This window comes from Bos mutus, chromosome 7, assembly GCF_027580195.1.
Source record: "Bos mutus isolate GX-2022 chromosome 7, NWIPB_WYAK_1.1, whole genome shotgun sequence".
Taxonomy (NCBI): domain Eukaryota; kingdom Metazoa; phylum Chordata; class Mammalia; order Artiodactyla; family Bovidae; genus Bos; species Bos mutus.
Genome location: NC_091623.1, coordinates 14,410,078 through 14,424,345, shown reverse-complemented (window position 1 = coordinate 14,424,345; position 14,268 = coordinate 14,410,078). Strand labels below are relative to the sequence as shown.

General features: G+C 35.5%; 1 protein-coding gene across 6 annotated transcripts in view; it reads right to left on the bottom strand.

Annotated features, from left to right (window-relative positions):
• XRCC4 (X-ray repair cross complementing 4) overlaps positions 1-14,268 on the bottom strand; it is a 323,318-nt gene that overhangs the window by 120,479 nt on the left and 188,571 nt on the right. The window contains exon 8 of one of the 6 annotated variants that reach the window (XM_070373087.1): positions 4,545-7,260. The exons of 3 other annotated variants lie outside the window; for them this stretch is intronic. In XM_070373087.1, the coding sequence (XP_070229188.1) occupies positions 7,230-7,260 (31 nt within the window). In that variant the 3' untranslated portion in view covers positions 4,545-7,229. Of the gene's footprint in view, positions 1-4,544; positions 7,261-7,320; positions 10,633-14,268 lie in introns of those variants that run through there. 2 more of the 6 variants (XM_070373085.1, XM_070373084.1) reach the window with 2 other exon arrangements.

Genomic DNA, 14,268 nt, shown 5'->3' with positions numbered 1-14,268 from the left:
TCACTTAAGACAGTGCCTGGCAAATATTAGGCCTTCAAATATTTGCTGAATAATTCTTAGTTAGAAAAACTGTCTCCTCCAAACAGTCTTGTTTTAAATATGGGACTTCCTGCTGGTTCACTACCTGAAATTATCATTGTTTATAAAAGTCTAACAGAAAATGGTGGAAGATATTTCTATACTGTATATACTAGAGAGTATGTGCAGAGAGTTAAAAGTGATACGAATATGGAATTCACAGAGAACAGCATATTAGAGAGAGGGGATAAAAATGATTATAAATTGTGCAAAACAGTTAACATGTACTGAGTGCTAATATTTGTGACAGGCACAGTGCTAAGAATTCTACATCCAATATCTCAATACCTCAAAATCGAGATCGGTACTATTATTCCCCCCCCCTTTTTTTTTTTACTGATAAGGAAACCAAAGTGTATAAAGGTTGAGTGGGATATTCACAATCTGACAGGTAGTAAGTTGTGAAGCTATAACACAGACCCAGGCAGTTGGACTTCAGAATCCATACTCTAAATCACTATAATATGGTGTTTCACTACATATAAAGTAAATTAAGATAATTGTGTCTGGTTAAGTTCTGTGCTTTTTAGAGAGAAAAACTAAGGCAAAGAAATGTTGAATAATTTCATCAAGATCATAGTTTCTACTTGACTTGGTGTCATTAACAAAAGCATAACAATATATTTTCTTACTTCCTATATTAAATAAGCAATCAACAGCCCTCTCTGGCTACTTCTCTTCTTGTCTGTTTATTTTCAGAGGAAACCTCCTTCAAAGTTTTTCCCATATTCTGCATATCTAATTCTTACCTCATGCTACTCTAGTTAGTCATCTGTCTCAAAACGCCCCTGAGGGCCTAGCAGTGTCTCTGTCATTATTGATTTCTCAGCAGCATTTGAGAGTTGACCTTTCTTTTTGAAACATATTTTTTAGCTTTTATTAAATCATAATCACCTCATTTTCCTCCTATGTGATAGTCTTTCTTCCTCAGACCTTGTTCTCTCATAGGTGATGTGTGTGGAACCTAATCTCCACTCTTGAAACAAACATTCTCGTGTTCAATCCTGGGTATCCTTTATTCACAATTTTCTCTGTTCCCATGGCTTTAAATACTAGTTACAGTCAGTCTTCATTATTCATGAGTTCTGTATTTCTAAATTCACCTACTTGCTAAAATTTATTTCCAACCTTCAAATCAATAATTAAGTGTTTTCTCAGTCATTAGCAGACGTGCATATGAACAGAGCAGTGAAAAATTTGAGTCCCTGAAGTGCATGTACCCGGCTGAGGTGCAATGAGGTTAGCATCTTCCAGTTTTACTTCTCATACTTGTAAATAATTGTCCTTTTTGCAGTGTATTTAGTGCCTTTTATTTTTTGCATTTTTTATGCTTTTTATTGATGATTTTGCTTTTCAAAGTGGCTCTCAAATATAGAACTGACTTGCTACCTAATATTTACAATCACAAGAAGGCTATGATGGTCCTTGTAGGAAAAAATGTGTTTGCTAACTTTCATTCAAGCATGAGTTACAATCCTGTTGGCCCTGAGTTCAATGTTAATGAATCAACAATATGTATCAAATATGGTGTCTTTAAACAGAAACATATTTAAAACCCGATTAAGTATCGACTGGTTGATAAAAAACGTTATGACCAGAGGCTCCAGGAATCTAACCCCATGTTTCTCCTTGAGCCAATGATACAGTCTTTGTTAATTCCATGTTCCCAGAAACTTGACAGAACATAACTACTATGAATGAGAACTGACTGTATATGCCTATGTTCCCCAAATCTTTGTTAAACAAATGAGTGAATCACACAATTAGTTCAAGAGGTAGGGCAAGGTCATTCAGAGCATGGTAATGAGTTTCAATTTTCCAGAGTGAAGCCATTGGAATAGTTTAGGCAAAGTATAGGAAGCAGGGAGAGATGGGGAAAAGTATAAAGATAAAATTTCTGTTTTCTGAAGTTCACTATGTGGAGAATGAATTAGAAGATGGAGAAGTGAAATGGGGAGACCAAGAATGAGCAATTGCAGTATTTGGGTGAACTATGATTGTGGTTTACCCTAGCTTAGTGGCAGTAGAAGTAAGCAACAAGAGACATTTTAAATGCAGAATGTATGAGATGAGCGGCTAGACTGGATGTGGGTGTGAGGAAGAGGGAGGAGTTCAGGATGATACTTAATTTCGGCTATCATTACTGTGTACACGGTAGAAACATTTACCAAGAATAGGAAGACTCAACCACGTGAAATCTACTTTAATATCTCTTGTATCTCATTAGAGATCTGTTTATTACTTCATTTACTTGATGATTATAGAGTACTTACTACGCACCAGGTATCATGCTAGTTGTAGAGTTTTTTGGTAACGGATGATTTGCATTAAATCCCCAACTTTGGGGATTTTTGAACTCTACATGTAATATATTTTCTCATTTGCGGTCATTTATTTGTACGTCCATCCTGGGTTAACTGGAAAAAAGGTAATAATTTTTACTTTGTGTTATTTGTATTCAATTTAGTTAGGCATTCCAAATGTACCTGAACCTCTTATGTCACATGGCTTCATTATCATGCTGGATTGTAATTACTTACTGATCCATTTCTTCAACTATATCCTATCCTCTCACAGGGGGAGTACCTGGTCTGTCTTATTTGGTGCTATAGCCCCAGCACCAGGCATAGCACTCGGCACGTAGGGGTTCTCCATTACTATACTAAGGGTGAGATAAGATACAGAGGACTGTAGCCATAACTAATGATAATCTATAATGGCAAATTTTCTTTCCTAGGCTGGGTTTTTTTCCTCTAGAAATTACTCATGCATGTTCCCAACAGTTTATATGAAGACTCCAAAAGCATACTTTAGACTGAAAGACAATGTTATTATTCAGTAAGAACATGGAGAATTTCATTTGTCTTACTCCCACATATAGCAGTTAAGAATAAATGAAATATTTTCTTTAATAGTTTCTGTGCTTTATATGTGCCATTTATTGCTTAACCAAAAAGAAACCACAATAAATAAAGAAGTATTATTTTCATGGTTTCTGGATATATAAGTCTGTTTGCCTTTATATCATTATCTCATAACTTCATTAGTTTGCCAAATTCATTTGTGAATACAATTCCTATTTTATCCCCTATAGTCTGGAAATTCCTACAAAACTTATGTATTTTTGGCCCTAGGCAAAACACTTTATAAAATCAAGACTACATCCATAACAGATTGTGGCAGTGAAAAAGTTGATTTTTCTCTGTAGTCCATAAGTAGAATATATCTCCAAGTGAGAAAAATCCCATAATTTCAAACTGAAATGAAAATATATGTCCGAAAGAAATATTTCTCTGGGATTGAGGTTAACAAGAACACCAGCTACATCAAGGAAGGCTTTCAGAGGCTATATAGTACATACTCCAGAATGACAGCATTTTTCAAAATGTGATTTAGACATAGTTTACTGATTAAAATACTTTCCTATATGCTAAAAATTAAGTTAAAAACTGAATTAAAAAAGAAGTAAAATAATATAAAATTAATGTAGTGTATGTCTATATACTTGAGTGTATAAATATGCCAGCCTGACAAAAGAAACTTTTCCAGTTTTGGGAAGTCAATGCCCACGGCCACCAAGTTTTGTTTATCCAGCCTTTGTGGTAGGCTGATTTCTAAAGTAAGACAGATGACTTACTTTTATAAAGACAATGTTTAACAAATAGCTTTCAATAGCTGATGAGGCTTCCCAGTTCTTCCCTAGTAAAAGGATAGCAACCTCAAGTGTTACTCAATCCATCCCTTTCTTTTTTTTTAATCATGCTCATACCTACAATCATTATTTTTTCTTCAGATAATTTTTCTTGGCCCACTGTGATATCCTAGCTTCACTGCCAATTTGAAAACATTCCCTCCTTCAAATGCATGGTTTCCAGAAAAAACTGCCTAAAGTGCAGTTCATTTTGTGATCCTTTAGCTCAAAATGTTTAGCAAGTCACTGTTGCATTCATAAAAGAAATTCAAGTAAATCAGCTTAGCACTGGAGTCCCAAATTCTGTCGACGTTGCTAGTTTAATCTACATTCTATGCATCTCATAATATGGTCACTGGTCCCCAATCTTCCAGACTCTTTCTCCACACATTTAAACATTCTGTTCCTGATAGAGAGGAACCCGCTTACCAAAACTGAACAAAATCATGAAATAATGCTTATGAATAGTTATATACGTTTAATTTATTTAGATTTTTTGTTTATTCATTTCTTATACCTTGTTCTCATATTTGATGTTTTTACTGTTTGCCAAGATCTCAATTACTTGTGAGTTTCTCTTTTCTTATTTTGACATGGGTAGTTTATACTTTCACACAAGCTTAGAACATGAAACAGTCTTCAATTCTATTTTGATAAAACATTTTATTTAGTTTCTTTGTGTTTTAATACAAAAGAAATATCTATTTAACATCTAGTTACATATCACAGTAGATGATTTAAGTTATATAATTTCAGTTAAAACTTAAATTTTGAATATAGTATGCCAAATAAGAAAAAATAAATATATCTCTATTTCTTTCAATATTAAAGTATAAATTATGAACAAGGAGTCATTTCCTTTGATTAATAACCCCTTTGACCAGGTATAATGAATATTTACACTTTATTCTGTGTTGATAGAGTACTTAAAATGCCTGAAACAATAACTACTGTCAAGCTAAATTTAGAAAAATTTTATGGGAGAAAGTCTTTCAAGTGATAGAAACGTAATATATATGAAATATGTGATAAAGTCCCTCTACCTAAAACACAGGATTATAACAGCTCCCTATTAAAATTTTTTTAAAAACAGAAATCCAAGTCTGTCACTAATTTGAAATCTAAATGCATGTAATAGCCTGAGGGAATTGTAGTAAGGGTTGTTTCCAGAATGAGTTATAAACATGGAAATACTTTATTTAAACATCTATGTAATCTCCATTGAAACATATTATTTTGAAATTATGTTAAAAAAGAACTTAAAATACATGTTATAAGACTAAGCTTCTCACATATTTAATAATCATGCTGTAAAAGGCCACAACACTGTGGTTGATACTGTATATATTTTTAAAATATTAATATTTTGTCCTTTCTGTATAGTTAAAAAATGGCCATTTGGGCAACCTTTATCTTAAAGTGTAATTGCTGATTTTATTGGCAAACCTATAATAATGCATATGATCAATCTTTACTTAATTATTTTGAGTTGCAAACACAATTAATAAATCATCTTTGAAATGTACTGACCATAATCAGTATATTCTGGAACAAGTCCAGGGGGCCATTAATCAAATCGCGCAGCAAGGAAAGTGAAAACCGCGGTCTGAACAGTTAGGTAAACACTCAGTGAAGCTAATAAAAACCTATCTCGTTTTAAAACCACCACTGTATTTACTTTTGCAACTAAGATAAACATTATGATAAAATTAAAGTTGTGTAAAAAATGAGGTTTGCTAATGATGACTAAAGTAAACGTATAGCAATTGCACAAACATTTAATGTCCCTAACTTGACACTGAAGAAGTTTAAAGTTCAGTTACTGAAAATCTTCAAGAATTAGATATTTGAATCTGATGAATTATATTATCCATAAAAATTAAATACACACATGCACACACAAATCAAATATACTGAAGTTTAAACTAGAAAAAAAAGCACACAATAAATTTTTAGGTATTTTCTTAAGAATCAAGGCAGAAACATGAAAACAGATTTTTTAAAAATTAATTTATTTAATTGGAGCATAATTATTTTACATATTCTTTTTGAAAGAAAAGGCTGGTCAACCACCATATTCTAGATTGGCAGATATAAATAAATAAATTGTTAAAATGAGTAAATTTTTGAATGAGTTAGAAATTATATATATATAAAACATAAATCCTTCTTTCTACCCTTACTCCCTCTCTCCCTTCCCCCACATTTCTTTTTTTCTTCTTTCCTCCCTTCCTCTCTTCCCTCTACTCTCTTTCTGTCTTCCCATTTGCTTCTAAAACCTGGTCTTCTACTTTGGTTATTGTCCTTTAATATTATCTTATTGACTGCTAAGTGGGCAGAAAGATTTGTTGAGTTAACATATAGAAGGTTATTGGAGATCCTCATTTCCATAAGAATTATGAGGAAAGGAAACACTAAAGGTTTAAAAACTCCATAAATACAGTTTACTTTCCAGGAACAGATTTCCAAGATTTAGCCTAAAGCCTGGGGAAAACAGTGCTTTAAAAATAACAATGCATCATATTCCTAGAGCTTACTACTTAGATAGTGCTACATACATGGGATTTCATCTAACCCTCATATCCATGTTGAAAAGCAGGCAGGAGGTATTACCAAACCACTCTTTATACTCACAGATGAAGTCCTATCTCTACTGTGTACTGCAGAAATTTTGAACAAGCAGTCGAAAGTCACTGCATCTCATATTTACTGGCCTTTTAAAATCGGATCAGATCAGTTGCTCAGTCGTGTCCGACTCTTTGTGACCCCATGAATCGCAGCACGCCAGGCCTCCCTGTCCATCACCAACTCCCAGAATTCACTGAGACTCACGTCCATTGAGTCAGTGATGCCATCCAGCCATCTCATCCTCTGTCGTCCCTTCTCCTCTTGCCCCCAGTCCCTCCCAGCATCAGAGTCTTTTCCAATAAGTCAACTCTTCGCATGAGGTGGCCAAAGTACTGGAGTTTCAGCTTTAGCATCATTCCTTCCAAAGAAATCCCAGGGCTGATCTCCTTCAGAATGGACTAGTTGGATCTCCTTGCAGTCCAAGGGACTCTCAAGAGTCTTCTCCAACACCACAGTTGCAAAGCATCAATTCTTCGGCGCTCAGCCTTCTTCACAGTCCAACTCTCACATCCATACATGACCACAGGAAAAACCATAGCCTTGACTAGACGAACCTTTGTTGGCAAAGTAATGTCTCTGCTTTTGAATATGCTATCTAGGTTGGTCATAACTTTCCTTCCCTTTTAAAATACAGGGCCCTAATTCATTGAGTTGTTGTAAGAATTAAAGAAATTAAAGGAATTTAAGTGCTTAACACAACTTTTGGCACACAGTATTCAAACTAAATATCAGTTATTATTTATCCAGTATAATAAAGTAGCTAAAAAGTATGGTCTTTGGAATAGATGATCCTACATTCAAAATCACAGATGCAGCTTTGTCTTCAGGCAAGTTATCTAATATCTCTAGGTCCAATCTTCCATCTATAAAATGAGCATAGTTTAGTGAAACATATAAAAGGAATATAAAGGGTTTACCACAATGTCTATATCATAAGTATTCAATGAATGTTAAATATTATCATTATTATGGAGAGATGGATTTGCCTAATAACTCATATAAATACAAAAATGTCATTAATATTAATTAAAAGGCAAATGATACTCTTGGTAACATAAAAGTAACATTTTTTAATGAAGCAGTAGGGGACAAAGACCTCCACTGAAAATAAGCTGAGATTATAGATAGATAATAAACAAAAGATGAAATGCCAATAATCAGTAAATATCATAGAAAAAAGACATCTCTAAAGGTTAAGCAATGGTAAACCACTCCAATATTCTTGCCTCAAGAACCCCACGAACAGCATGAAAAGGCAAAAGGATACGACATTGGATGATGAGCCCCGCCCTCCCCCCATGTCAGTGGGTGTCCAATATGCTACTGGGGAACAGCAGAGAAATAACTCCAGAAAGAATGGAGAGGCTGGGCCAAAGCAGAAACAGCACTATGCTGTGGATATGTCAGGTGGAGAAAGTAAAGTCCAATGTGTAAGGAACAATATTGCATAGAATGTTAGGTCCATGAATCAAGGTAAACTGGATGTGGTCAAATTTAATTAATGAACAAGAATTTAATTAATGGGCAAATTTATTTCAAATCACCATTACATCTACTTCTGTGGGCAAGAATCCCTTAGAAGAAATGGAGTAGCCCTCATAGTCAACAAAAAGTCCAAAATGTAGTACTTGTGTACAGTCTCAAAAATTACAGAATGATCTTGGTTTGATCCCAATGCAAACCATTCAACACCACAGTAATCCAAGTCTATGACCCAACTACTAATGCTGAAGAAGCTGAAGTTGAACGGTTCTGTGAAGACCTATAAGAACTTCTAGAACTAACACCAAAAAAGATGTCCCTTTCATCATAGGGGATTGGAATGCAAAAGCAGGACGTCAAGAGAGAAGTTCGCCCTCAGAGTATAAAATGAGAACTTTGGTTCAGAGCCAGGAAAGCCTGATGTGTATAGTTATTTCTCTAAACAAAAGTACATGGATTGTACAATTTCATCCAAGATGATGCTGTTAGCTTCTAGTTTAAAAGGCAAGAACAGAGCTTCTTTGAGTAGAAGAAGACTGTATCCTATATAAAGTGTATCAGTGGTGGCAATGCACACCACATTCCACTCCAAAGAAGTGAGGAAATACCTGCTAAGATGTGCTGCATCATTTCCTGCTCTGTGTAGCCACACGGACTATGATAACATGGTGCAACCATGGATAATTAAATCATGAACTTAACCTAGGGGTGTGCATGTATTTGCCATGAATGTGCACACACACACGTGATTTACAACCCACCAATCACCTAAAATATTGCAGCTACACAACTACTAAATGGGACTGCTGAAAGGCTGATTCAGAACACACAGTTAAAACTTCTTCCTTATAGTTCAAGAAGCAACATCTGTGAAAAGTTACAAATTACCAATATGTTTAAGGTTGTTTGGAAGAATGTTTTCGAATTCTGTGTTTTCAGAAGACATCCATCACAAAGAAGACAAAATCACGCCTGAGATATGTGAACATATATATTTTTACTTGCTATCATACAGGAATAAAGAGAATATAAAATTATCTAAAGACTATACAAGTATTCTTTTGTACTTTTGGCCCAAACTATTTTAATGGTTTTATCTTGCAGTTGAGAATGTTCAACTCCTTCCTTTGCTGCTGCTGCTGCTGCTAAGTCGCTTCAGTCGTGTCCGACTCTGTGCGACCACAGAGACGGCAGCCCACCAGACTCCCCCGTCCCTGGGATTCTCCAGGCAAGAACACTGGAGTGGGTTGCCATTTCCTTCTCCAATGCATGAAAGTGAAAAGTAAAAGTGAAGTCGCTCAGTCGTGTCCGACTCTTGTCGACCCCATGGACTGCAGCCCACCAGGCTCCTCTGTCCATGGGATTTGCCAGGCAAGAGTACTGGAGTGGGATGCCATCGCCTTCTCCAACTCCTTCCTTTAGAGGGTACAAATTTGTTCCAACCACTACAATTCTCTTAGAAAATAACCCTGCTGCTCCTAGATGATCAAACAGTTGGACAAGTAGTAGATTTATGGGAAGATCGGGAGGTGGGGAAAAAGGTCCAATATACAAACTAAAATTTCGTTCTTGAGATAAATTTAATGCCTAAAACTCTAATTAAGGTTGGAAATTTCTTATATATTTAAAATCACTGATGTTTGAGAATTTTCAGAGTTTATATCCCAAACTATGGCCCAAAATAATGCTATCCCTTGGACTGTCACTAAGCCCTTTTTGGGAGAGAGGGAGGTGGACTGCATGAGGGTGCTATGCATCAAGTACTTTTGAACAATGATTAAACAAGTCAAATGAATAATTTACTATGGATTTTTTAGATCCTTTAATATATAAATCTTCATTAATATATAAACTATAAAGTTTTAGAGGTTGGAGCATAATGGAGCATGGGAGCCATATCAGTTCAGTTCAGTCACTTGGTTGTGTCCGACTCTCTGCAACCCCATGACCTGCAAGCATGCCACGCTTCCCTGTCCATCACCAACTTCTGGAGCTTGCTCAGACTCATGTCTATCGAGTCAGTGATGCCATCCAACCATCTCATCCTCTGTCGTCCCCTTCTTCTCCCACCTTCAATCTTTCCCAGAATCAGGGCCTTTTCCAGTGAGTCAGTTCTTCGCATCAGGTGGCCACAGTATTGGAGCTGAAACTTCAGCATCAGTTCTTCCAATGAATATTCAGGACTGATTTCCTTCAGGATTGACTGGTTGGATCTCATTGCAGTCCAAGAAAATCAGAAGCATCTTCTCCAATACCATAGTTCAAAAGCATCAATTCTTCGGCGCTCAGCTTTCTTTATAGTCCAACTCTCACATCCACACATGACTACTGGAAAAACCACAGCTTTGACTAGACAGACCTTTGTTGGCAAAGGTTAGGGTTTTTAATATGCTGTCTAGGTTGGTCATAGCTTTTCTTCCAAGGAGCAAACGTCTTTAAATTTCATGGCTGCAGTCACCATCTGCAGTGATTTTGGAGCCCCCCAAAATAAAGTCTCTCACTGTTTCCATTGTTTCCTCGTCTATTTGCCATGAAGTGATGGGACCAGATGCCATGATCTTAGTTTTCTGAATGTTAAGTCTTAAGCCAACTTTTTCACTCTCCTCTTTCACTTTCATCAAGAGTCTCTTTATTTCTTCTTTGGTTTCTGCCATAAGGGTGGTGTCATCTGCATATCTGAGGTTATTGATATATCCCCTGGCAATCTTGAATCCAGCTTGTGCTTCATCCAGCCCGGCATTTCATATGATGTTCTGCATATAAGTTAAACAAACAGGGTGACAATATACAGCCTTGACGTATTCCTTTCCCAATTTAGAACCAGTCTGTTGTTCCACATCTGGTTCTAACTGTTGCTTCTTGACCTGCATACAGATTTCTCAGGAGGAAGAGAAGGTGGTCTGGTATTCCCATATCTGGAAGAATTTTCCAAGTTTGTTGTGATACGGTGTGCAGCAATTTTTAAACTTATTTGAATATGAAACCCTTTGTGCCTGGTGGGCTACAGTCCATGGGGTCACAAAGAGTCAGACACGACTGAGTGACTTCACTTTCACTTATATAATTGTATAGAATGAAGTCTGTAAATGATATCATAAAGAATAACTTCTGTACTCAATATCATTTAACTTCAATTAACATCTGACTTTCTTTCCTCACTTATCCAAATCTCAGAGCGAGAGGCATTTTGTTCTTACCTATATATTTAGCAGCTCTTTTGACCACAGAAGCTAATGCTTTTTTCTAGTCAAGGGTCATTTAAGGAAGAGCTCAAAGTTAAGTTAGAGTTGCTTGAGATTTGCAATAATCCTTGTTCCTGCTCTATTAAGAACTTCATATCTAGGTTCTGGTAACTAGGTCTGTATGGTGTAGCCTGGTGTTTGACTCCTTGTCTTGGTCTCTAGCACAAACTTATTTGGCTGTAACTTGGGTTTGGCTCTTTTCTTAGCCACCTCTCCCAGGATCTGGAGCCCTGACTCTGAGACAAAGTTTTCATTTATAGGTCTCTTGTTCAGATACTAATTTCAGTATCTCTTAAAAGTAGCTTGCTTTTGATATAGAGAATCTATAGAGATAAGAAACAGAGCAGCTATTAGAAGGTAAAGCATAATTTCTAGGTGGGAAGAAATGGGCTGAAATAGTTGAAGAAGTTACAGACATTAAAGAGTTGATTAAATCATTTCGGCTGAGCATTTTGTTAGTTGGCTACTTTTGTTAATTGACTGCTTATTTCAGTAAGACTGGGACACTGACTCAATTTAGACAAACAAGTGAATAACGACTGGGTCATTCATTTTGTTAAAATAACACAACTATTCCACCTAGTCACAGCGATTTCATGTCATACCAACACAATGGCATTAGTAGACTTTTATTATATTAGATTTTTCAGGATGTTGAAAAAATAAGAGCTCCTAAATTTAGAAAAACCTGAAATTAAAATTCTTTCTGTTATTACATGAAAAAGCATTAATAATTTAAGCTAAGTGAATATAGTGTTAATTTACATACATACTGTGCCATTGTATATTTATAGAAAATAATTTTGCCATGTTTTTATTTATACTCAGAATTTTATCTAATGATATTAATACAGTATGTATAAGGATGAAAATAATTTCACAGTCTCTATAGTCTTTGCTAGCTGGTTCATTTTGTTTAATATGTAAAATTAAAAGGACATACCAAACAACTCTACAAATCATAATTTCAAGTGATGTAAGAGAGTAAATAGCAAGGAGTGTACAGCAGATGGTTATACTGAATAATAACTCTTAGTGTTGATGCTATTTGACAGAATAGGATGAGGGTTCCCCAAGTAAAATCATATTGACTGGATTAGTCACACTCGAATTTTTAATGAATATTTATCAATATATACCAGACTCAAGGATTTCAGAGTCTTATTAAAAACAGGAAATCATCAAAAGATCTAAAAATATTCCTGAAAAAAAAACCCTGCATATTTATCAAAGGGAAAAAAAAAAAGGCAAAATGTCAGTACAATTTTGCACCTCAGGACTGCTAACACATGCCAAATTAAACTATTATCCCTGTGAGTACTCTACATAAGTTTCAGTATGTTTTCAATTTTCTAGTTTCCTGTGTTTCAGAAGAATGAGTTTTATTATTGGGAATCCAAAACTGTACAACATTTAGCAGTTTGAAAGCAGAGCTAAAAAATGAAAATGAAATGAAGTATAATAGCTTTATATAAGTTTAAATGACTATATGTGAGAAGACACTGTAACGAATGAAATATCAGAGATATCTAGTGAATCTAATATTTCAATAACTCAAAAAGCAAAAAGCAAGGGAACCCAAGAAGAAAAGTCCTCTGTGATGTGCAAAACAGAAATGCTATCATATACATGAGAAAAAGCTTAATTTTTAAGAAGGTTCCACAGCCCAGCTTGGGCTGGCCTCTGAGGAGCCTCCGCCTCACTGTACTCCCTCCGTTCTGTGCCACCTCCATTCCCACAACCTTCACACAGTCCCCCTTAGGTACATGCTCACAGGCTGCTTTCTCTGCCTAAATCTCTGCTCTCTACTCCACTACTGTACTCCTCATATCTATGAATAATGTTTGTTTTCTCTCACGTAGACTAAGCTTTATGACATCAGGGGCTGTATCTAGTTTGCTCAGCATGTAAACATAAAAGAAAGATACACGAATGGATGAATCAATGAGTGTGGGCAAGTCATAGTCAAAATTATTTATTCTCAACAAAAAACTGTATCTACTATGCATTTCCTTAGACGATGTGAAATCATGTGGAAGTCATACAATGAATGCAAAATCTACTGAGAGGCTACTGCAGGAGATATAGAGGAAATATCATTGCGACCCTCTGACAATAAATGTTTGAAATCCAGCAGATGCTTAAAATTGAAAGCAAGTAATGAAGTCAGGCTTCCCAGCTAAGTTTAGTCAGATATAAGGGTTCATTATGCCATGGTAATGTGACCATAAACACAAAACCCAATGATAAATAGACAAACAAAACAATACAACTACTAACTGTACAATGGATACTTTTATCAAGAAATTTGAAACCTCTCTCCTGTCAGGCTCAGTTTCCTCAAGGTATAGACTGTGCCTGTCTTGGCATCCTCTTTGTCCATATCAGAATTCTAAACTTCATGCTCTCAGGGTACCTTTACACTTTCAAAAGTTCTTGAGGACTTCAACAATTTTTATTCATGTAGACTCTATTTGCCATATTCAAAATAAAAACTGAGAAAAATTTAAACTACATAAGAAATAATTTAAAAATAATAAACCCAGTACATGCAATAACATATTCTTCATAAAAATCATTACATTTCCCAAACAAAAATTTTGTGAGGGCAATGTTTCGCAAATCTGTTTGATGCAGACTTTTTGCCTCAATGAAATGTTCGTTATCCTAACATCTCAACTCATGACAACCAATTTGGGATGTTTACTGAAGGAGGACAGTCTGAACCAAAAAGTGAAAAACAGCACAAATTCAGTGTATAATTCCAAAATCTAAGAGAAATAAGTAGATGACTACAAAGAGACATTTTACTTGAAAAAATATCAAGAAGAATGAAATCAAGTGGCTAAGTTGAATGTTCTATGAGTCTCTTCAAAGCAGTACATTAGATCAAAATACTTTAGTGAACCCAAGCTGGATTTTAATATTTTTTAGTACCCTACATGCCATTTCTCCTAGAGAAGGGCATGCCAACCCACTTCAGTATTTTCGCCTGGAGAATCCCCTTGGACAAAGGAGCCTGGCAGGCTGTAGTCCATGGGGTTGCCAAGAGTCAGACATGACTGAATGACTAAGCATGCCACTTCTAATTAATCCATAGAAACCAAAAGAAAAAAAATTGCTATATTTTTTAGCAAATCTGCTCTA